At 44.6% G+C, this 25936-nt stretch overlaps 2 protein-coding genes across 3 annotated transcripts in view; both read left to right on the top strand.

Moving 5' to 3' along the window:
- Positions 1–6347: 6347 nt before the first annotated feature.
- Positions 6348–25936, top strand: part of POLN (DNA polymerase nu) — a 119102-nt gene continuing 99513 nt past the window's right edge. For both annotated transcript variants that reach the window (XM_085871403.1, XM_085871400.1), the window contains exons 1-2: positions 6348–6431; positions 6733–6799. The gene's annotated coding sequence lies outside the window, so the exon portion shown is untranslated. The remainder of the gene's footprint in view (positions 6432–6732; positions 6800–25936) is intronic.
- Positions 6810–25936, top strand: part of HAUS3 (HAUS augmin like complex subunit 3) — a 48736-nt gene continuing 29609 nt past the window's right edge. Inside the window, exons 1-4 of the mRNA XM_085871405.1 lie at positions 6810–11539; positions 24069–24554; positions 24734–25027; positions 25421–25566. Coding sequence (XP_085727531.1) covers positions 11144–11539; positions 24069–24554; positions 24734–25027; positions 25421–25566 — 1322 coding nt within the window. The 5' untranslated portion in view covers positions 6810–11143. The remainder of the gene's footprint in view (positions 11540–24068; positions 24555–24733; positions 25028–25420; positions 25567–25936) is intronic.

The raw sequence follows: 25936 nt of genomic DNA, 5'->3' as shown, positions 1-25936 counted from the left end.
CTGACTATTCTGTGATTTTTTTTTGACTCGTGTCTTGGCTTCGATGTTCATCAGCATGCAAAACTTCAGCTTTCTTATACGTTACCCAGAAGGTACTGATCTTTAATATCAGTGAGTGAGTCAGTGGTTAAAAAAAGAGCTATAATACATATATATATCCAGGCCAATTAACACTGATGCTAGATGGATGAGCCGAACCGGCGTTTTCCTCTGAATTATGGAGGACAATGAGCACGCAGGTGGTGAGGAGAGACATGAAAACCTTCGAGCCATCGGATTTATTCCTGAACCCACAAACAATAACTCAGGGATGATTCCCCCGCGGAAGGATATGACGAGTAGTGGTGAGGAAGAAAGGGAATGTAATTAATAAATAGTTATATACAATGAGAATGAAAGAAATCTGAAGAACTTTGGCACCACACACACCAGACTCAGTCACTGATGGGGAAAGGGATAAAAACCAGGGGACTCAGGTCTGGTGGTAGCGGGGGTGAGCAGGTGATGAGGGGACCATGACCAGGATGATGAGGAGACCAAGCACATGGGCAGGTCGACGAACAGACTGTGCGCAAAAGCAGGCAAGCAGGACGTTCTCCTCAAAACTCGTCCAGTTCCCCAAAAGCCTCGATCTCCCCAGGCTCCTCGATGAACAAACCAACAGACAACTAACAAACGAAAAGAGGTGAGGATGGGGGGTGGGTCACGATACCTTGGAAAAGGGAGTGCTTGGGAACAGGGTAATTTGGGGGTAGAAAAATATCATGAACATGGATGGCGGATGACTGACTTGGGACGCTGGATCCACAGGTGAGAGAGAAAAAAACATAGGAACAACAAATGAGTCGAGGTGAGCAGTGAGCCTGGATTTTAGGAGTTTAACAAGAACAGGGCTAACTGGCAGACCATGTGTGCCCTTACAGAAACCTGGGAGCGACAGAGGCAAGAGAGGGCAGAGGATGTAAGACCATATTTTACCACAATTCACTTGGGAATTCAACCTGCTGGTTGCATCAATGAGGTGCAACCTTGCGACTGATGCAGTGCCCCTGCACTACATGCTCCTCCTCCTCCTCCTCCTCCTCCTCCTCCTCCATGAGCCTCAGATCAATAGAACTAGATAAAGAAACAAAAAAACAATCAGCAATTTGTGTCGTGTTTTGTGTGCTGGTGCGTTTGTGTGGTGTGTAAACATGAATTGACGATGTAGGTCCACACGTAATACCGGCTACTACGAGGTGGTGTTTGTGGCCTACGCAAGCACATTATGTGTGGGCAGAGATGGACAGACAGACAGACAGACAAACAAACAAGGAGGGTAGTGGAGGGGCTAGAAGAGTGGGAAAGGTCTGGGAGGACGGGAGTGTCTGGAAGGGGAGGGGGGAGGGTATCCCGCCCTCCCCAGGTAGGGACACTGCAATTTTAACCTTAGTTTGGTACATTGGTAGACACTTCTATACAAAATTAAAGCAAAATAATCATGTTTTCCTGATGGATTAACACCCGAAGGCCGAATGAAACCTTCTCACAACATGAAAATCCATGAAAACTCTTGAGGAGACATATTTGGTAAAAGTGGTATTTTCATTATCATTGGGTAATTAAAGTGGGAGGCTGTTCAAGTGTGCAAAAAGCAACTATGGAAAAGCTTCCACCACGACTCTCCAGCACCACCGACATATTTTGATCATAAGATCGAAGCTCCACATCAGCTCCACCAGAAGCTCCACATCAGCTCCACCAGAAGCTCCTCATCAGCTCCACCAGAAGCTCCACATCAGCTCTACCAAAAGCTCCACATCAGCTCCACCAGAAGCTCCACATCAGCTCCACCAGAAGCTCCACATCAGCTCCACATCAGCTCCACCAGAAGCTCCACATCAGCTCCACCAGAAGCTCCACATCAGCTCCACCAGAAGCTCCACATCAGCTCCACCAGAAGCTCCACATCAGCTCTACCAGAAGCTCCACATCAGCTCCACCAGAAGCTCCACATCAGCTCCACCAGAAGCTCATCATGAGCTCTACCAGAAGCTCCACATCAGCTCCACCAGAAGCTCCACATCAGCTCCACCAGAAGCTCCACATCAGCTCCACCAGAAGCTCCACATCAGCTCCACCAGAAGCTCCACATCAGCTCCACCAGAAGCTCCAAATCAGCTCCACCAGAAGCTCCACATCAGCTCCACCAGAAGCTCCTCAACAACACTCTCTGCTCATAAGGCCCCCAAAACCTCTTTATTTACTTGATCCTGGACACGATAATCTATGGTCCTGTTCTCTCTGAAGTCCAACTTGACCGTAACTGATTGTGGTTGCTCACAGCCAGTGAGACATTTGCTTCAGCTCGCTGCGCCTGGCCACGCATCCGGCGCAGCTTTTTTTTGAATACATGGTCGAGGCTCATGGAAGAGACACCACAAAGGGAACAGCAGGTGAACGGGAAAAAACACCAACAGCAGGGCAGATGGAGAAAGTAGATGGAGATTGACAAACAAGGGAGGCAGGTAACAATGATGGGTAAGAGGGAGCGCAAAGGGGGGGGGGACAACATGGATACAAAAGCAAAATTTTGGGAGGGCTGCAGGGTGGTTTATTGGATGGAGAAAAGATCATGATTTTAGATGGGGGATGACTTGAGATGGTGGTGAACAGCTCTCTTGAAGACCTGGAGGGAAGAATGAGATCGAACAGAATGTGGAAGGTGGTTCCATTGGTGTGAAAAAAAGAGGAAAAAATGAGTGGAAGTGAGCAGTGGTTCTGGATTTAGGCAGTTTCAGGAGGGGACGGCATCAGGATTCAAGGCAGCAAAGGACTGGGTATCTCATCTCCTCTGCGCAAACACAAAAGGGGCTTAAGATATTAGGGTCCTCAGTTCAAGCCCCATTGGCTGCTACATTAACACCAGGTGGAGTTGACTCAGCCTGTCATCCTTCCAAGGTCAGCAAAATGAGTACCAGTGTCCTGGTTTCGAGGCACAGCATCAGTGGCACAGCCGCACAGCTATGCTTCCAAGAAATGATAGCAACCTTGGCAGACAAGTTTACGGATACAAGAACAGAACTGTTTGTTTGTTTGTTTGTTGTTTGTTTGTCCTTGTATTGGCCATCTTGACCATCGTTTGGGCTCGGAAGGTGAAGTTTGGCGACAGAAGTGAAGATGTGTTTTGGCAAAAACGGTATTTTTAAAAATCGTTTTTTTGGGCAAATCAATTAATTGATTAATTATTATTCAATTATTATCCATTTATTAATTACTTATTTATTTTATTTCTCATCTGGCGAATATCTCGGGCACCTTTCGAGCTGGGAAACTGAAATTTGGACACGACAGTGAAAAAGCGATTTGGCCACAAAGGGAATTTTTTAGATCCTCGTGGAGGATCTCGAAGTCTTACTCACATTGTCGTTCTTCATCTTCTTCTTGTGGACTTTTTTGTCTCACAACCTACAGTTTTCATGAAAACTTCCTGAAACTTGGCATATACATGTAAAAATACCCTGCACAGACAGTAACCATCTTCGATTTTGAAAATTCCTCCTTGAAAAAAAAGTTATGACGTCAAAATATTTCCGCTCATGGAAATCGCCTAAAAAAATTATCTCCGAAACTAGGCAAGCTTTTTGAATTCTGTTTGCGGAAATCGAACGGGGCACTTGCAGAGATGAATTACCGCACATAAGATACATCACTATGACGTCATGTCAATCTTTATGACGCCATTCCTATTTTTTTGACATTTTTTTTGTTTCACAACCCAGAGTTTTCATCGGATCTTCGTGAAACTCGCCATGCATATGCAGAAAGCCCACGCGCAGGCAGTAACCATCTCCGATTTTGGAAATTCTTCCGAGAAAAAAAAGTTATGACGTCAAAATATCTCCGCTAATGGAAATCGCCCAAAAAATTATCTCCGAAACTCGGCAAGCTTTTTGAATTCTGTTTGCGGGAATCGAATGGGGCATGAGCAGAGATGAATTACCGTACATATGATACATCACTATGACGTCATGCCAATTTTTATGACATCATTCCTATTTTTTTGACATTTTTTTGTTTCACAACCCAGAGTTTTCATCGGATCTTCGTGAAACTCACCATGCATATGCAGAAAGCCCACGCGCAGGCAGTTACCATCTCCGATTTTGGAAATTCTTCCGAGAAAAAAAAGTTATGACGTCAAAATATCTCTGCTCATGGAAATCGCCGAAAAAATTATCTCCGAAACTCGGCAAGCTTTTTGAATTCTGTTTGCGGGAATCGAACGGGGCATGAGCAGAGATGAATTACCGCACATATGATACATCACTATGACGTCATGTCAATTTTTATGACGTCATTCCTATTTTTTTGACATTTTTTTGTTTCACAACCCAGAGTTTTCATCGGATCTTCGTGAAACTCACCATGTATATGCAGAAAGCCCACGCGCAGACAGGAACCATCTCCGATTTTGGAAATTCTTCCGAGAAAAAAAAGTTATGACGTCAAAATATCTCTGCTCATGGAAATCGCCTAAAAAATTATCTCCGAAACTCGGCAAGCTTTTTGAATTCTGTTTGCGGGAATCGAACGGGGCATGAGCAGAGATGAATTACCGCACATATGATACATCACTATGACGTCATGTCAATCTTTATGACGTCATTCCTATTTTTTTGACATTTTTTTTGTTTCACCACCCAGAGTTTTCATCGGATCTTCGTGAAACTTGCCATGTATATGCAGAAAGCCCACGCGCAAGCAGTAACCATCTCTGATTTTGGAAATTCTTCCGAGAAAAAAAGTTATGACGTCAAAATATCGCCGCTCATGGAAATCGCCTAAAAAATTATCTCCGAAACTCGGCAAGCTTTTTGAATTCTGTTTGCGGGAATCGAACGGGGCATGAGCAGAGATGAATTACCGCACATATGATACATCACTATGACGTCATGTCAATCTTTATGACGTCATTCCTATTTTTTTGACATTTTTTTGTTTCACAACCCAGAGTTTTCATCGGATATTCGTGAAACTCACCATGTATATGCAGAAAGCCCACGCGCAGGCAGTAACCATCTCCGATTTTGGAAATTCTTCCGAGAAAAAAAAGTTGACGTCATAATATCACCGCTAATGGAAATCGCCTATACCATTATCTCGGCAAACCGTTTGAATTTTGTTTGAGGGAATCAAGCCAGGCATTAGCACAGATTATAATTTATCGCAAACCTGATACGTCACAATGACGTCATATTCGTTTTTATGACGTCATCATTAAGAGGACGAGGATCTAAGTTCATTTGAGCTTGTTGATTTATTGATTGATCAATCGATCGATTAATTATTCATTTTTCGATGAATTAATTAATTTTCAAAAAGGTTACAGATTCAGACGACACTGCGGTGGTTTTTGGTATACTATTTGGCCAATTGATGAATAAATTAATTATTTTACGATTATTATACATTTTGCTGATGCAATTAATCAATTAATCAATGATTGCACACCAATTCGATCTCCATGTGCTGCCAGGCGGCCTCGCCGGGCGCCGAAGACACCTGGACCATGTCGCGCTCTGAAGGATCCGTGTTTGATTTTGTTGGCATGGGGCGGTGTATTTGAGATGTCCCTCCACTTGGTCGAATCCTGTCCATTCTTGTTGGTTGACGGGACGCGACACATCGGGGGTGTGTTCCATTATAAAGCAGCCAGCTATCGCTCACCAAGCGCCGTTCCTTATCAACGGTTTGGGATGGAGTGCTTGTTTGGGTGCTTAAGCCGCTTCGCAAGTGCTGGACAAGAAATGTTGTGGTGATTCAACACAACCCCGACTCTATTTCCTCCTCCTGTTTTGGCGGTGTAATAGTAGGGGAAGTGTTGTGGGTATATGATTGAAAAGTTTTTTTTTTTTAATCTCTCTTTCTTACTTCTTTATTGAAAACATTTGAAGCATTAAAATATTCACCATGATCAAATGAATTTAGAATGAATATAAAAAAAAACACCACATACATAATAATCACTTCCGTTTTATGAATGCCTTCAATTCATACTGCATTTGAAGTCTATATAATTTTATATTGGCTACAATTCGTCATATAACTATAAGACACTATAATAGTATTTATTTTGACTTCAAAATTTCACCGTGCTTCATATTCACGTCCACCCCCAAGATAATATAGTGAAAGCACATTTGAAGCGGTGTATTTTAGTGCAGCCGCTGGTTCATTCTCTCCCTCTGCTTTGTCATTGGAAAAAAAAAAAGACTATTCGTATTTTATATTCATTTTAAATAATCCCGATTTATTACAGGATATTTAGCTTCGAATAAAGTTTGATTTTCATTTGACGTTCAAATCCTGTGGAGAGCGATGACGTCACTCGATTGAAGACTCATTCCCCGCTCGTATTTTGAAACGTGTGCCCGTGGATCGGTGTCCGTGTGAGTATTGTATTACAATCGCTTGAGTGTTGAGAAGCAGTTTAATATTACGATCGCAGTCGATCTCCGGGCTCTGAATTTTTTACGTTTAAAAAAAAAAAAAATTCAACATACATTTAATATCAGCTTGATCAGGCTCATATCATGAGTTGGACTGGTGTCGCGGTTATCGGCCAGGAATCGTTGTCATACCAACCGAACTCGTCGTCCAGCTAAAGAAGGATTTGACAGATGTGTAGCAAAGACGTGCTTGCATGAAACCTCGTAATTATCTTCCGTCATCATCGTGTACTGCATGCAGGACAGCCGGCTTGATACCCCCCGTCTGGCGTATCCTGGACCGAGCGAGCTCTGCATGACCCCTGGAGGTGAACAGAAGATAAAACACCTCAGAGCTGTGACGACACTCGTGTTGTCCTCATTGGTGGTCGTATGGCAGCTTAGCTGCTGGGGTAGATATCATTTCTTGATTGCGTGACTGTGTCGACGATGCAGTGCCCCTCTACCAGTACACACACACTGTAACTGGTACTCGTTTCGCTGACCTCGGGAGGATGACAGGCTGAGTCAACCCCCTGGTGTATTAATTCAGCGGCCGACGGGGCTTGAACTCAGGACCCTAGGATCCCAAGCCACCACCCTAACCACTGAGCCAACACCAGGCTTATCCTCATTCATCCTCCCTGTCCCAGTAATATACAAGAATGGTTGTTTTTTTTTTTTTAAACAAGCTCAAATGAGCTAAGATCCTCGTCCTCTTAATGATGACGTCATAAAAACGAATATGACGTCATTGTGATGTATCAGGTCTGCGATAAATTATCTGTGCTAATGCCCGGCTTGATTCCCTCAAACAAAATTCAAACGGCTTGCCAAGTTTCGGAGATAATGGTATAGGCGATTTCCATTATCAGTGATATTATGACGTCAACTTTTTTGTCTCGGAAGAATTTCCAAAATCGGAGATGGTTACTGCCTGCGAGTGGGCTTTCTGCATATACATGGCGAGTTTCACGAAGATCCGATGAAAACTCTGGGGTGTGAAACAAAAAATGTCAAAAAATAGGAATGACGTCATAAAAATTGATATGACGTCATAGTGATGCATCATATGTGCGGTAATTCATCTCTGCCAATGCCCTGTTCGATTCCCGCAAACAGAATTCAAAAAGCTTGCCGAGTTTCGGAGATAATTTTTTAGGCGATTGCCATTAGCGGAGATATTTTGACGTCATAACTTTTTTTTTCTCGGAGGAATTTTCAAAATCGGAGATGGTTCCTGTCTGCGCAGGAAATTTTTACATATATACGCCAAGTTTCAGGAAGTTTTGATGAAAACTGTAGGCTGTGAAACAAAAAAGTCCACAAGAAGAAGATGAAGAACATCAACATGAGCAAGACTTGGAGATCCTCCACGAGGATCGAAAAAGAGGGATTTGTAGTAAACGATGACACGGGCTTCTGTCAAAACACATTATTTATCATTATGTGAGGTTAACTGTTTGGGATCCTGATGCAGCTATAAACTACCATCCTGGTGTTTCACAGGTACGGTGATTCATCAATGTGTGCGCCGAGCCTCGGATGAACGTTAAACCGGGTGTCCCATCTGCCCACATGAGTTGATGGACGTTAAAGATCCCACGATGTCCTTTTGCGAAGAGGCGAGCTATCGCCGGCAACCTAAAGAAATTATAAATTCCTTCTCTAACTGTAGTCGAATGTCAAGCCTGGCCAGCCGGTTCGTGAAAAACTTGGGCCAAGCTTCCCTTGGCCAACCCACAAGAACGTTGGGATAATAATGATTTGAGGATTTACTTCAATACGTCCTCAAGGACATCCTTAATTTGAGGATTGTTGCATATTCGAATATTCCTTAAGTTTTTTTTCCTCAGACACAAGGAAGCACTTTCCCACCCTTCCCCTGTCCTTTAAGTTTCAAAAATGGCACTCTTCTTGGAAATTCTTATCAAAAACACGTACTATTGAAAAGCTAGAATCGTACCAAGAAGTCATTTCCACAACAATATGTTTTAAATAATTTTTTTTTATAAACTGCATTGAGGGTCGATGTAAAGGTGTGTTCTGGTGCAAGTGAACGAGTTGTTAATCCATGCTGCGAGTGCAGTGGTATTTTCATGGTGCGACCATTTAGTACTTTGTTTTCAGGTTAGGCCTAAGTTATTTTATAACTTGGTTTACAGATCCGCCAATGGTATATTTGCCGAAATAAAATATAAATATAAAACACATTTTTAGTCTTTAATGTTTATAAATTTTCCGCCGAAGGTGCAAAAGTTTCAAAACCCGAAATGTAAACGTCGGCATTTATTTTCGAAATATAATTTCACGTGCGTGCACCAAAATACCGAGTCACCTTTAACCAAACTGCGCAGTAGTCTTCGGTCATGGGATCTGAGCAGTGGCCAGCGTGGTTCAGATTGACTGTGGTTTCTGGGGCGAAAGTGATTGTTAAGAAGTATGTCAGCGGTATAAATTCGAGTGACTGTATTGGTGATTTAATCACGCAACATCTTGACAACGAATATTCTGGCTGAACGATTGCATCAATTCAGTGCAGCAGCAGGGATGATTCGCAGGCTACTCTCGATCGTGCCAATTTTGTTTCCGTCGAAAGTTGTATACCGCTGTTCGTATTGAAAGATTTCGGTGCCAAGTACGTCAATGTTTCCCTGCGAGATGCTGATATTCAGCCTTCAACGGACCAGAAATCAACCTTTGATGTGCTCATGGGGATGGGGAGACGGTACGATCAGATGCCCGCTGAAAAGTAAGAGCTGGTTATGGCTCTGATCGAGCGTGTTGACTCCCAGTAGACACCTTTTTAATAATCATATCCAGCACTATGCACTGTTGCGCACGCGCACCCATGCACGTTTAGGGTTGATTAAAGTGGTATTTAGATGCAATCTTGATGAATTCTATTTATATTCCATGTTGTAAAAAGGCTTATATTTGTTTTAAAAGCATGATTCAACACTGGATGATCAATGAATCTTTGTATGATGATGGATTTTTAAACAATATCGTTTCGGGTTTCTGCCATGGTTGTGCCAATTCGAGGGTCACATAAGCAGTGTCTGATTTTTGATTGGCTGCATACGTTTGTTTACCAACAAAGTCACATGTATAATGTTGTTGATTCTGACACTTACTGTATTTTGAATGGTGTATTTCTTGTTTCTTTTCTTTATATTGACAGGCCAGATGGTAATGCTTTAAATTGTCTATAAGAAAAACATGCCAGACGATATTGTAAAAACAAGTTTTAATCCTACTTTATTGTTTTTCACATCAGATGATACAGTCAACATGGGCATCCTGCATTTGAATGGTCTTCCATCTTCAATGTTTTCTTAGATCCTCCTGGTCTGGGATTTATATTTATTCCCCCCCCCCACCTACCCTTGTCTTTTCCATGGAACATCCGAAAACAAATCATAAAAATATATAATTTCTAAAAATTGAAATTATATTTATATTTATATTTCGACCGACCGACCCTACATTTTAGCTGAAGAACTGTGAAAACCAAGGTATAAAATAACTAAGGCCTTATTTAGATACCAATTCAATTGACAGTGACCCCAGGGGGAAAAAAAAGAAAAAGGTTAACTGCGTACATAATAAATAGATTGAATGCGGCTTGTTACTTGATCCATATTCCTCGTCAATCCTGTGTCATTGGGAGACGTGGAGCTTCGTTCGATTCGGAGGAGTCCCGCTTTACCCTGCGGTCCCAGATCTTACCAAAATTAAGGGATTCTTAACAATTATCCACTATTTATAGTTCTCTTCTTCTTCTTCTTTCGGCTGCTCCCGTTCGGGGTCGCCACAGCGGATCATCCGTATGATTCGCATCGTGATTTGGCACATGTTTTACGCCGGATGCCCTTCCTGACGCAACCCTGGTCGCCTCTTACGACACAGGGATATGGTACACCTATTTTAACCGGGGTATACACCGGCCCAGTACACTGGTACTCATTTCGCCGACCTCGGAAGGATGACAGGCTGAGTCAACCCCGTGGTGTATTAATTCAGTGACCCAACGGGGCTTGAACTCAGGACCTTGTGGATCCCAAGCCGCTGCCCTAACCACTGCGCCAACACCAGGCTACTATTTATCGTTATAGTGTCGTAATTAAACATTAATTTGCTTCAACAACACACATCGTACAACTATACAATGTATTGTCTCTCCTGTGCTTGAGAAAAGCCTCAACTAGTGCTTCTGTGTCTTCCTGAAGCCTGTTTGTAGATCGCTTCGTTGTCATTGAGCTTTCGTGCACCTCTTCCTATCACTAATCTGATTGGTTGTCAGCACAGCAACGGCTCCAAAAGTATTTCCTCAACCTTAAGGAAATTCTTCCTTGAGGGTTTCCGAAGGGTTGTTTATGCAACAGCCCTCAAGGAAATCCTTCACGAAGGAATTTTAGTGTACCTTTTAAAGGAAATCTTTCCTTAAGGATGAGGGAATTTCATGCAACTTGGCCAAAGTCTATGTGACACCTTTCCATTTCAATATGCTTCGTTTTCCTCATCTGTTCCACTCTTTATAGGGACAAAACAACAGGGGGCAGGGGGAGAAAAAGTATTCCTTAATTGTGGTGGAATGTATCTGAGAAATTTTGATCACCACCCAAGTAACTGATTTCAGATCATTGTGCAGAGGACAGGAGTGGAAAACCATGAACGAAGGAGAGCAGCTTGTCCAGATGCTCCGTCGGATCGGTTATCCCGAAGCCAATTGCCTTCGTGGTTCGGAGCTGGATTGGATGTTTAACTCTCCCTCTGTGGCTGCGTTTCTCTCGTGGCTCTGTGACAATCTTGGTCCGCAAAATGTCGTTTCGGAAAAGGAGCTCCGAGAAATGGAGAACCTTTTGAGCTCCGGGAAGCCTCTGCTGGAATGTTCCGTCCTGGAGATTGCTGTCCAGGCTTTATCTAGCAGCCGGCTGAGCGTAGATGACGATCAAGATGCTGACAATGACGACGTAGCGGAGCATGAGCTACGTGATCTTGAGATGGAGATAAGAAGGTTGGAGCATGTAAAAGCGTTGCATGTGCACCGCAGGAAGATACTGCAGGTTGGTTTGTGTGGTCTGGCTTAACAAAAACATTTTTTTTCTCATCAATCATTCCGTGGGTAAAGCCTTTTTAAAGCAATTTGATGTGAAGATGTTTCAGACTTCCGTCGATTACCAAATATTTGCCTTTTTGCTCTCAACATTAGACATTGAAAATGTGAATAATAGAATTATTATTATTTTTATTATTATTTTTACTGGGTGTGCCGACACGTCACTTCGCTCGACTTTTTGAGATATCCTGCACAACAACAGGATATAGGATATCCTGTCGAACACAACAGGATAACAATGGGATAACAACAACAGGATATCCTGTTTGTCCCGAAAGGTACGTGCACGCACCTGCCAGCCAGCGAGTCAACCAGTCCCGTACCTTTTTTACAATTTGAGCTTTTGTCATCAAATTTTCAACAAAGCTTTATTATGAGAATATGGAGAAGAAAAATTAATAATTTGGACTAATAAAGGTGAAAAGGTCAACATCCAATTGATCTGACCTGAAATTTTAAGAATTTGTATATTAGCTCACTGACTTGGTTCACCAATAAAACGCAAGAAGGTGATTGTTTTGAGATCAGAAAGGTTAAGGTCGCCTAAAATACGTCGTCGGGTTTTTTTTTGTATCTTTTTACCTCTGCCCCCGAAGGTGAAGGACGTTGTTCTCACCCATCTCTGTCTGTTTGTTTTTCTTTGTTAATTGCCGGAATCCTTCGGATTTCGTAAATTATGTTGGTCGGTTGTGTGTGTCTGGCTGTCTGTTTGTTTGTGTGTTTGTTTACCCTGTAGCAGCCACACCGTTTCAGCGATCATGACCAAATTGGGTACAGACGTCGGCCATGGTCCAACTTAGACACTTGTCGTTTTTGGTGAATCTCGGTCAAAGGTCAAGGTCACCAAAAAAACGAAATTATTTTAGCAATAACGACCGCTAAAATGGTCGTATCGACTTCAAACCAAATCCAAAATGTGCATCTTCCAATTCTGCATCCAACCATATGTCTCATTGGGGTGTCACACCAACACCCTTCTTCGCGGTCGGGGGTCGGGTCAAAAATTTCAAATTGCGATAAAAACGTCATTTCGACCCTGATTGACTTCCAATTTGGCATGTGGTATCTTGGTATGAGTGTCCTATTATTTGCCAAAAATGATGAAATCTGGTTCAGCCACTTCCGGTTACCATGGCAACAAAGTTCAAGTGTTGTAAATTCGTTGTTATTGGTTTCATTCCAGGGAGGTTTGATCTCGCGCATGCATAGCTTGTCACTATTTGAAGTCACAAGGTCAAGGCAAATCTGGTGACCTTGAAAGATCAAACTCCAGGTTTTTGTTTTTTTCAGAATCATGGAGATATGACAGTTATTCCGGCAATTCCTTGCTCAACGAGCAATTTCATTTGTTTGTGTGCAGGATATCTCAAAAAGTCGTGGACGGATCCGGATAAAATTTTGCGGACAGGTTCGGTGTGTGACAAAGACGAACTGATTAGATTTTGGTGAAGATCCGGATCTGCATGTACAATAATTTTTTAATTTTTACAGTGATTCTTCACCGTTGAGAGATTCAGCCAATAACAATATATGACATGATAACTTCAAAAATTTAATGAGTTTGATATGTTCTACTGGATCAGGCATTGCATGGTGGAGGTATGCGCTCCACCAAGTGCCCATGTAGTTACCCTCGTAGTTACATGTAGTTACTACTCTTCGCATAGCATATTGTGGTGTCTTTAACGTCCACCAATTAATTCCGGCAGACGGCACGCCCATATCACGTCCATCCAAGGGACGGCACACGTTGATGAATCACCCTTCCTATGAAATACCGGGATTACAGTTTATAGCTGGGCCAAGATTCAAACCCAGGCTAGATGGCCGAGGCAAGTGTACCTATCTCTAGGCCATCCTGCCAGCCCCTTAGTCTAATAGTGCAAGCCAAACGTCTTCATCATTCGCAATACACCAATAGATCTCATCTTCATTTCAGTTTTGTTTGCTACACCTCCATTGTCTTTATCTGGAAGATCAAATTCCTTCCCATGAATAATTGATACCCATTTTGCACAACACAAAATGTGGTATACTTACCCCAGGGAAAATTTTCTTGCCCCATGGTTCTTTACCCCTCTGTCGTTTTCGCACTGCTTTCGCCAACCCTGTGGTTTGCTTAATCGAGGACGAGCTTCTGCTGGGTATTTCAGTGCCTTTTCACATGATACGTTCGTGATTACCGTCCCGTGAATTGAGTTGACCCACAATTCTTTGCTTTATAGTGGCCGCATGTACAGTACCGTCACAACATCGAAAATGGCGCCCATTCCCGTAGCTGTGTTTGCTATTACATATTCACTTGATTGATTTTTTTTTGTCAGATTTTTCAACAAAGTAGTATGAGGTCCAGCCAGAGTGAGTGACGCTGTTTGTTGACAGCGACAAAGATTAAAAATATTTAGAGCGATGTTTGAGGTTTATCATTGTTTTTGCACTTGTGTTGTCCGTGTCTTTGGCAGACAACATACTACATGTCGGCCGAGCGCCAGTAAACGATACTTGTGACCTTTGACCACACACTATCACACAAATCTTCACCCAGAAATTAAATAAACCCCACTCATTTCACACTACATCTAATACCCTGGGGTATATTGTTACCTCCAAGTTAAAATACCTCCAAGGCAATTGAACATCAAAGTTGATGGTTGTTTGGAATGCCATAACCCACTACAGTCGAGTCAAAATGCCTCTGTCAGATGTTCCCCATACCTGTCGCTTTACCACATCTCTCTATCCCTTCTCTTCACCCTCTGCGTGCTCGCACATACATGACTTTCAAAATCCTCCACTCTGCTGCCCCCCTCTCCCCATGCCACTTTGCCCTTTTTCCATCCAAATCACCGCATACGTCATTGCTGCCTCCCCCCTTTCCTCCCCACTCCAACATGGCTAGCTCCCATCCTATAGTCTGTTCGGTAATGTCATTTCGTGAAAATTTTATTCAGATTTTTACTCATGTGATTTTTTTTTTTTAGATAGGTTGTGTGACCCAAAATATCTGAAAATCATGTTTGACATCTTTTTTTCAATGTTGTTTTCATTGTATGGCAGCCATCTTGGATTTTATTTGAAACTTGCCATACATCTTTAAGTGATTTCACATTTTATTTTATTATACCGATAATGATAGAGATGATGGTCCAGTAAGATAGAAATGTGTTGGGTCGTCGATGTAGTCGAAAAGAAAAAACAAAAATTTTTTCAAAAAATTTTTTTTCTGAGATTTGTTCTTCCCTTATTATCAGTATTTAATATGGCGATTTCAGTTAATACAATAGCTATTTCGATGAAACTTGGTTGGTTGGTTCATACCATGACCGAGTTGTGTGCAAATGAGAACCGTTGCTATGGACACCCCCGTTGCCCAGCAATCAGGTCAGGTATGGGAGCATGTGCCAGAACAGCGCATCGCTGCGTCCACTTTCCGCCGGTACTCCAGGGGCCTCCGTCTGGCCATCCCCCAGGCAGATGCCAGGCCCATCCCCATCTCCTTGAGATGATGGTCAACCTGCTGCAACCATGAGGCACGTGGTCGGCCCACTGGCCTCCTCCACTCGAGACTCCCTCGCTGAGAGAATCTGGTGAGCAGGATCAGCGTCAGGAAAACGAGCCACATGTCCATACAGCCGCAACTGACGCTCACGGACTATGCAGGTAACAAATCTCATCCGAGTCTCTCTCAGCAACCGCTCGTTGGACACAAAATCCGACCAACGGTAGCCAAGGATTCTCCGAAGACACTTGGTACCAAAGGAATTAAGTCTCCGCCTTCGATCCTTGGTCAGAGTCCAAGTCTCGCACCAATAGAGCAAGACTGGAATTACCAAGGACCTGAAGACTCGGACTTTCGTCCTCCCGCACAGGTACCGGCAGCCCCACACCCCATGATCCAGTGAATCCATGACTCCCCAGGCCCGACCCAGACGTCTATTGACCTCTGACTCGCAGCCAGCAGAGACATGAATATCACTGCCAAGGTAAGTGAATCTCTCCACGACCTCAACATCCTCACCACAAATAGACACAGACAGGACAGCAGCATCCAAGATGTCAACGAAAGCCTGGATCTTAGTTTTGACCCAAGAAACCCGTAATCCCAGCGGCTCCGACTCCTCATTCAGCACCTCGAGGGCCCCCAAAAGGATGTGTAAAGTCACCGCAAAGATGACTGCATCATCTGCAAAATCAAGGTCCGAGATCTTGACATTCCCAAACGATGCACCGCAACTTGATCTCTCCGACATCCTCCCTAAAATCCAGTCCATACAAGTGCTGAAAAGTGTGGGGGCAAGTACACATCCCTGACAAACTCCAGTAACAACTGGAAATAAGTCAGAGATGGTACCACCACACTTCACAGCACTCTCAGTACCAGAGTAGAGTTCAGACATCAGATCGATCAGTTTTGGTGGCACCCGACGAAGACCAAGAATCCTCCAGAGGACATCCCGATTCACTGAATCGAACGCTTTACAGAGATCAACATAGGCTGCAAGCAGCCCCTGCCGAAACTCTCGCCTGCGTTTGGTGAGGACACGAAGGGCAAGGATACGGTCAATCGTTGACCTCTTTGGTGTAAAGCCTGACTGCTCTGGACGCTGGTGCTCAAGCAGATGGTGACAAACCCTATCAAGAATTATCCGAGCAAAGACCTTGCCTGGCACTGAGAGCAGCGTCACCCCTCGGTAGTTGTTGCAGTCTTGGCGATCACCCTTTCCTTTCCAGAGAGGGACAACAAGGCCCCTCTTCCAGTCAGTTGGGATGATGCCTGTGTTCCAGGCAGAGCACAAAACTGCATGCAACGACACGAGTGCAGCATTTCCACCAGCCTTGAGAAGCTCGGCATGGATGCCACAGATCCCTGGAGCTTTGCCCCGTTTCAACTGGTTCACCGCAGCCCGTGTTTCCACAAGCGAAGGTGGACCACAGTTAATTCGAGGGTCAGCAACAGGGATTGTAACACCCTTGACGTCCAACTAGACAGCTGGGGGATCAGCCTGGTTCAACCGCTCAAAGTAACCGGCCCAGCGGGCCTTCACTTCAGACTCCTCTGTTAAGAGCCTACCACTCTCTGCTCGAACTGCAGTGCTCCGAGGGATGGGCTTGGATGAACGTAATGCGCAAATTCCCCTGTAAGCGGGACGAGAATCACCTGTCCACAGGTGATGCTCTACCCCCTCACAGATTCCTCGCACATAGGCCTCCTTGTCCACCCTCAGTGCACGTACAGTTTTACGCCTCAGCTCCCTGAACAGCTCAGCTCTGCCATTCAGCCTGGCCCTGCGACTCTGGTCAATGGTATCCAGTGTCCCTTGAGAGACAAAATTCTTCTTTGCCCTGCGGTGAGCTCCAAGACATCCACCGGCAACATCAAGGACGGTGGTCTTGAAGGCGCTCCACAACTCTTCAGGACCCCCCCAACCAGACCCCCCAAGTGTCCACTCAGCCCGTTCGCAAACTCCTCAGCTACTCTCTCATCCCTGAGCTTGGCAACATCCAGCCTAGGCTGGGATGGTACCATTCTCCAGGATTTAAGGTGCAGCTTTAGAGTTGCTACAACAAGCCTGTGGTCAGTATTGAGGAACTGAGCACTCCTGTAGACCCTGCAGTTCTGGATCATCCTCCAAAGACAGTCAATGAGGACATGGTCAATCTCCTTTGCCACACCGCCAGCGTTGGAATACCAAGTCCAGCGATGAGCTTGTGGGCGCTGAAACCATGAACCAGCCACCCTAAGTCCATGACTTCTTGCAAAGTCAAGGAACTTTGTGCTATTCTGGTTCATAGTTCCTGACCCATGGGGACCAACACACACCTCATAACCATCCCTATCAGTTCCAGTCGATGCATTGAAATCCCCCAAGACTAGAAGTGTATCTCGTCTGGGGCACTGATCAACCACAGACTCGAGTGTGGCATAGAATGCATCCTTCACGGTGAGATCACTCGCCTCAGTCGGAGCATAGACGGAGACCAGGGAAATGACACCTCAGGAGTGACGAATCCTTAATCTCATAATACGCTCGTTGACCGGTGTTACCTCAATTATCATTGGGGTCAGCTTATTGGACACAGCTACAGCAACTCCTTGGGTATGGTAACCATCAGAGCGACCAGACCAATAGTAGGTGTAACCACCCACCATTATCTCGCCGCAATCCGGTCTCCGAACCTCAGAGAGAGCTGCAATCCCGATGTCCAAACGCTTGAGCTCAGATGATAACAGAGACAGGTGATCATCCTCTCTTAGGGATAGGACATTCCAGGCACCCACCCGAAGGGACCGCCTCAGGTTAACCCAAGGAGACCGCCGTCTGGTGGACGACACCTCAGCACCACTCCGACACACTCTCCCGCAATCTGACCCAGGGATGTAACTCCGTGGTTTCCCTCCTATCATCAAAGATTGGGGGTCCCGAAGGCTTTGCCCCAATCCCGTCATCCTGTGAGCTGCCCTGCGAAGGGAAGCTGCACAGGAGGTACTCCCACGGAGTGGGTTTTCAGATTTTTTTTGCGTTTTGCGGAATGAAGGGTTTTACGGTGGCCGGAGTGCAAATCCTGCCACCAACCTCCTAATAAGAAGTAACCCAACTGCAGGAGGACGTCTGCAGACACAGTTGGGCACTAGATATGGATGGCCGTTGGCTCACAAGGAGCTCCTCCGCCCTTTGAGGGACTTTGAAATTTTAAAAAAATTAATTTTTTCGAAAATCAAAAATCGGGCCACGAGCGACATTGGGCAGTACATTCAGCCATATTGTCAAAATATTTCCAGCCGGATCCTATGAAAACTGTCGGAGAAGATAGACTTTGAATGAACCCTGGTCGAAAACAATAAAAAAACGAAGTTCGTTATATCTCAGAGACTGAGTCAGATATATATGAAACTGGTATGGTAGGTTCATGGTATGTCTTAGTTATGTGTGAGAAAGAACCGCTGCTATGGACCCCTCCGTTGCCTAGCAACGGCCGAAAAACCTCTAAATGTGGGGGTATTTTAACGAAAAAACAATCTGCAGCATTAACCCTTGAAGCTAGAATCATGAATTTTCTTGTGCTTAATCCTCAGGTCATTCCCCATCGAACGGACCCATCGCCTCAGGTTCTATTGGGTGATTACCCATGTCCGCCTTCCTGCTTGTTTAAATAGTCTTTCAATGTGAATTAAACATTTTTCTTGTAATTTTCATGATTAATAAATTTATACACTAATCCTCATCCGAGCTGTCAGACTCAAGAGGAGCAACGTCAGGTTTGTTGCAACACTTATCACCATGCACACTTACTACTCCTACAGTTATACCTAACCAGCTGCATCACAGAGTCAGGGGCCAAATTGTCACCTGTCAGGACTGGGACCCATCCAAGTGCTTCATGTTTTGACTTGCCCAATGTTGATGGATCTAACCATGTACTGGGTTTGATGTCAATGACCGACTCCACATATAGCACTGTAGATGAGCTCGTTTAATGTGCTCTGTTACTGCACCCAAAGTCGGTAACTTTTGAACTCATTGCTTTGACTTCAGACGACTAAAACAATTCCAGCGAAGATCCTTCATCTCTGTGACTTGTTCAGTCTTCGAGCTGAATCGTGAACAGATCAGCTTCTCACAGCCTGCTATCACCTGTTTTGTTGGTTGCTTTCCAATGCCGAGACCTGCAAGAGCTGTCAACATTTCATCAGACGCCTTTGTGAAAACTTTCCACCATGCTGATTTGTTCTTGTCATACATCCTTCCAGTGGTGTCACAGCCGCGAATAGCGTGGAAACCCTTCGGAGCTGTGATTCGTCTGGTACCAAGAGCATGATATATCGGTTGAAGGGCTACATACTATCGTTCCCTACCCATATTCCTGATGAGTTTTGTATCATAGCCAAGATTTGGTGGCATTGATAATGCTAAGACCAAGACATCAGTATCTGGGGAGTATGTGTGAACCTTCATCCCAACTCTGTGCAGTTTAGCAGCAGAAAATATCACGAGTGTGTCTGCCTCTTCGTGCGAGTGTTCCATGATGTCTAAATCATCTGCACCTCTGCCTTCTTTACTCTTGACACCCTCACGTGTGACAGTGATCACATTGGTGGATTCAGACATGGCGATGACTTTGTTTGCCAGGTATATTGTCAATTCTTGATCTTTGGTTGCAGTACTGCTGAGGATTGTCTGCATATCTCTGATAGCTGTGCAATCATCAACTTTGCAGTCTATGATGTTGGACGATTTGCCACCTGTCCTTCGACTTCGTGTTGTTGCTTTGAGTGACTTTTTGACAGAGTAATTGTCAAATACCACACACACCGGTTCATATGTCAATCCTTTGTGATCAATGGCTTGGACAAAGTAAGATGCCAAGTCATTACAGTTCTTTGTGGCAGCTTTGAATACTGTCTGCTCATTGGCGACAGCCATTCCATCAACAACTAGAGCAGCTTGATCTGGCACATTTGAAGGCAACAGACCATCCTTTTCTGAGTCACTATCTGCATCGATCTGCTGAATGAGCTCATGAGCCAGTTGTGACTTGTCTGTGCATAGATGCAGTAGACCTCCAGCTTGCATGAGTTTGTTGTATAGAAGGTTCGTACATACAAACTACCTCTTTCAGGTCAACATCACGGGAAGATGGTGATGTGACAAGAAGGCGAGCCAACCTCGATGCAGATTCCTTCATCACAATTTCTTGTTTTCCATGTTTTGATGTTATCTCCTTTCCAGCTGATGTCCACGCTTGCACCTTGACCTTCTTCATTTTGTCCCATCGATTTCCACATCCATTTATTCTGTCATTAACAAACTTGTCATATGCTTCCTTCCCTCTTGCTTCTGCATTCAGGATATTCTCGGTGATGTCATGAGGAATTACCACGTTGTTTGTAATGTTGATCAGTTTATCTCTCATTTTATTCTCCAACACATCCACATCAAAGGCATCATTTCGGATGATGATATCTTTGAGGTGCTGAATATTCCTTTCTTGTCGATCCAATTTTGACTGGCTGAAATCACAGTGATGGGATCTTTCTGCCACGCTGAGGCCTAACACGCTCTCTGTTTCAGAAGACAGTCTGGCAAGTTCTGGTGTGCTTAGGAGTGATCCACCAACTTTCCAAGACTGATATTGTTCAATGGCTTTTTGAATTTGCAAAGCACATTGAAAGATAATGTCAACTCCATCTTTGATTGAATGTTCTTAAACGGCAACATTCCCAGTTTTCACAGTATGGATCAGGCTTGGTTTTGACGGATTCTTTGGTCGACTGAACTGCACCTGTTTCATGTGTTGTTTTATACCATCTCTGAGAGCGGCTCTCTCCGAAGTTCTGTTTTGACCGTGGTCTCTCATAATATTCTCAAAGTCCTACTCAGCTTCATCAATTGGAATGATTTCCCCTTGGTTTAGTCTCTCATTCAACTGACTGTAAAACTGCATTTCGGCAGCAACCAAGTTTATTGTCTGTTTTAGAGATTCTTCTGATGTAGCAGGGGATGATGAGGAACCGACAATGTTTACACTTCCTTGATACTTCTGCCAGTTTTCTGTCATGCAAGCTTTATGGTAAAGAATGTCCCTTGACAGAGCATCTTAAGGAACTATCAGTTCAGCATAGTTGACATGCCACTGTTCATTTCCTGAAGTCTCTACAATGTGAGCAATTATTTTGCCAACATTAAGACTTCGGCAGCGATGAAGTTGATCCTTGACAAATCTTGATATCAGTTCTCTTAAATGATGATTTCCAAGCTCTGGTGAATGGCTCCTCTGCAGAAATTGTTTCAGCAGGCGGCCCATGCTGTGACTTTGCTGGCCGTCCTTTCCTTTTTCTGAAGCAGACCAGTATCTTCATTGGTGAGAGCGCTTGTATTGTTGCGGGACCGGGTATCGGCCGTGGGCATGACTGCTAGATGGAGCTGCAAGTCGGCCCGACCCATCGCCCGGAATGTATAGGTCGTCGGCCCGGATAAGTCCGGAGCCGACGGGTCCTCTATCAGACCGAAGTTCGTCAATGGATAGACAACGTGGGGTAGGGTCGATTGCCAATTTCAATTTACCAAAATACCCACGTGGTCCAACTACCGGGGAAATTCACCCTCGATGGAACTCGTACGAAAACGAGCCGCTTAGCGCGCTCGATCCGTGTGCGATTCCGAGCGGTTTAATCGCCAAGAACCGTCGGTCCAAATGTCCCCTGAGGGCCGTAACAGCTTTTACTAATTCTCAATCACGTGCGCTTCTTTCATTGGTTGGACATGACACAATGAGCTGATACATTGAACAAACAGGGATATTTATTTACAATAGGCAGGGAGGGGAACACAAAGAGCAAAACTAAACCGACTATTAATAAATGCAATGCAAATATATACAGCACAAGCACTTGACAGTTTACTACTTGGACGGGCCCACGGACACACACACACTCACACACCCAAAATAAGTGGTGGCTGACACCTTTATTTCGGTCTTCAGCTCGGAGGATAGTGGAGCTGAGGGCCAGGGTCTACCTTGGACCTGCCCGCCTCGTGCAGTCTTCAGGATGACTCTGTTCGGCGCCCGTCCCGGCCACCAAAACCTCGACTCCGTTCCCTCCGGAGACGGCACGCAACCCTTCCGTCTCCGGCGGCGGGTGGTCTTTCACAAGCTCGATCTTTCAGGAGGAGTAGGAGGAAGACGTTCCAGACGACAGTGGCACGGCCAGTCCAGGCCTTCTGAGACGAGCGCTCCCGCAACACGATGAACGCTCCAGCAAGGTGAGCGCTCCTTCCTCGCTTCTCACTGGCGGGCTCCTGGCTGGCTCGCTGCTCACTGCTCACTCCTCCTCGGTCGCTCACTCGCTTCTCCCTGGCTGGTTCCTGGCTGGCTCGCTGCTCACTCCTCCTTGGTCGCTCACTCGCTTCTCCCTCTCTGGCTCCTGGCTTTCTCTTTATGCGCTCCGCGCGCTCGACCCTCCCCCTCCCCGGCGCATGGGGAAAATCCCGGGGCGGGGGAGTTGTTGCTCTTCTCTACAGCTTTTTTCTAACCGTCATTCTTGTTTACGCTGCAAGAATCTCGGGGCAGGAGGGTCGTTGTTTTCTGCAGCATCCTTCTAAAACTCCTAAGTATTAAAATAAATCACAGCACATTTACATTGATTCACCCACTCGACAAGGGAAGGAAGCTATCTATAAAACACATACTTACCAAAATAACTGAGCTGTAGGAACCTGGATGTTGTGTGTGATCGTTTTCCAAATTCGCAACAATACGACGCTCTCCTGATCGTTTGATGTGTAATGCACTTGTGCAGTTGGCGTAACACGCTTTGTGCCACAAGATGTAATTATCCTTCAGGTCTGTTGGAGAGGTGTCCTGAAGCCGATCCTTGATGACCTCGAGCTCATTCTCACGTTATCCTGCTCTTTGATTTACAACATTTAGCATTTTATTTATGCTGTCATCCTTTGGCTCGGTAATCACATTCTCAAGGCTCACACCCTGGCAGATTATGCAGCGTGAATGGTTGGTTTCCAGTCTCGCTCGTTTGGTGTGTGTATCTGCTTTCTCGGCATCCATGATCTGAAAAAAAGACAGCATGTACTCTCTTGGTTTAATATGGTGAAACGAGAAATTACATGCAGGAACATAAAACACTGATACAAATACAAAATTAAATAACCTGTTCAACATGGAATATATAATATAATAAAATACCAGAAGGTTGTTCGTAGGTTTTTGTGCCCATTTTATCATAAAAAGGCCAGTCTAAATTCAAACAATCAATCCTTCTGATGTATTTATCAGATAAACACATGAAGGTTAACTTTATCCAATCTGAAATGCCCTCAGAAAAAATTTCAATCCAGCTCTAAATTGATGAATTTATTATATTGGTAAAACTTACGCTAATTTTAGTCTAATTTTAAGATGGCTGCCCTTCCATGAAGATAGCCTTGGAAAAAATGTCAAACAATTTTTTCTCAAATTATAGGTCCAGAACAATAAAATAAACCACATTTGCAAAAATCTATATGAAATTTTCACTCCAGTCAGATTTGTGACATAACCGAACAGACTACTATCTTTCTGCCCAACCACAATCACACCTTTCCACTGAACCAACTCCATCTCCACCTTCAAATACCATTTCAGAATTCTTCCCCCCCCTGCCCCCCCCCCATGAAACCTTTCCCCCTGACAGCTCCTTCCTCAATTCATCTCCCCTCTTCCCAACGCACCACTAATGTTACCTGCAAAGCAACTTGAGGTTTATTGTGAAATAGCAAATATGATATTGTATGTCACGCTAAGCCGTTTATTGTGGACAAGATACTGTAATACAAAGCTCACCTGAGCTTTGTGTTTTGGTATGTAGGCTCACCTAAGGAGGAGAAAATGTTACTCTGTATGACCTTGATGTTTTTCGATATTTTTCACCTTGTCTAGTCTGGTGCTTAACTTCCAAATTTCTGTTTGCTTTTACGAAGGATCGAACCAGGAGTATGTCACGTCGACTGTCCCACCTCCAGCACCAGGAGGTCATAGTTACCCAGCAGCTAAAGGCTTCACGCAAGGCCCTGGAAACAGAAGATGGGAAAATCAACATGACACTGGATGACCTTGTTACTCACATTTCGGATATATCAAAATTATATTGTCATAATCGCATCCAGGATGCAGACGGTTCTATCGGAGCACGACCATTCCTTTCTGGGCAGGATCTGACTAGCTACCTTGCAGCAGAGGAACGCTTGTTGGGTGATTTGGCTGTGTACGTGGTGAAGGCAGAAGTGAAGGATGACGAACCGGACGAGCTCCGAGAGCACAAGGAATGGCGTCGACAGTGTGTGCAACTGGGCACCGAATTTGCACGCATTCGCTGGGAACAGGCCATCAATCGTTCCCGAGAGAAAGGACTGAAGGCAGCATTGGCATGGGCAGAGAAACATCCAAATCGGCAAGGTTACAGGCTGGTAGGTCTCTGGAAACATACGGTTGTCGATCCACAAAGATTTTGGTGGTGGGCGACCTGTAACTCGAATTACGATTTTGGTTGCAATTGACATTGATGACTTTGAAATATATTGTGTGACCTCTCTTTTATTTGTCGTCCCCTGGAATTAAATATGATCATTCTCGTTGGCACCACCAGAACAAGAGACCCTTGGGCGATCTTTGTGCCCATCTCGGCGCTGTTCAAAAGGACCTGGATTTGACAAAAGCAGAGGTTTATGTTCTGCGCGAGTCCACTTTGCCCCTGTTGTTCCAAGACATTACCCCAGCTGTGTGTGCACCAGTGGTTTGTGAAGAGCTTGAGGGAAGGCTTTCCAGGCAGGTTGCATTGTCCAATCATCATGACTGGCTCATCCGCAACCTCACAGATCAGAGTCAAAGATTTGACTATTTGAGGACTGCGTTTGAAGAAGAGCTAAAGCACCATCAGCAGGTATTGCCATAGAGCTTTTGGAATGAGGAGAGTTTGTTTGGTAACTGAACTTGCAAACCAGATTCAGGATTGCTATTTTGCCACTCTCATCTGAGTGCACAGCTCATAATTTTGGGATCCTGGGTTCATATCACATGTACTTTGTTCATATGTCCTTTTTCTACTAATCTCCTTATTTACTGTATTTTTGTGTGTATAAGTCGATACATTTTTTTTCCTGGACGTCCGGACCTCGACTTGCGGTTTGTAAAAGTGTACTGGTGTCTCCTAATGTGCTTGTCCCATGATATAATATTTGTACAAGCTCCTCTGTGAGTCTTGGATACAAAATTATTCTCTCCAACACTAACTGCCAGAGTCATCAACTTTTCATCCTTTACCGTATCTCTCCAGTTAGTTCAGATTGTGAAGAATGTTGGAGACTCTTTGCTTGTACTGAAAACTCTTTCCGCCCAACTGCAAATGCTGTTCAGCTCGGCAACCTGTTGTGATCAGGACAAAAACGATCTCATTGGACCAAGGGGCTCAACTATGACTCGGTGAGTGGTTAATGTCGGTCTTTCCTTACTCTTCCTGGTGGTTGATATTTTTCTGGCTTTCTTTTCAACTGCCTCCCACACCTCACCACTTCTAATTCCTTCGTCTCCTGATTTTTGGTTTTCCTCTCTTGAGCTTCACATTTTTTTTGTTGACTTCATTCTACGAGGACATGTTGAAAAGCCACTGGGTGTGAAGTTTCGTGATTCTGACAGTGGGTGTCTCAGTGCTATGCCAGTCAAGAGGACAGTGGGCAGCATGATGTTTTCAGTGCTGAGAAGCATGAAACGCTGGAGATGCGAGTCGGGATGACTGACTGGAGATGCGAGTCGGGATGATTGACTGGCTGGAAATGAGAGCCGGGTGCACGAT

This window comes from Eptatretus burgeri, chromosome 2, assembly GCF_056783735.1.
Source record: "Eptatretus burgeri isolate ZD-2024b chromosome 2, Ebu_testis_v1, whole genome shotgun sequence".
Taxonomy (NCBI): Eukaryota; Metazoa; Chordata; class Myxini; order Myxiniformes; family Myxinidae; genus Eptatretus; species Eptatretus burgeri.
The sequence above is the reverse complement of the archived record's forward strand: the minus strand, read 5'-3'. Positions and strand labels throughout refer to the sequence as shown.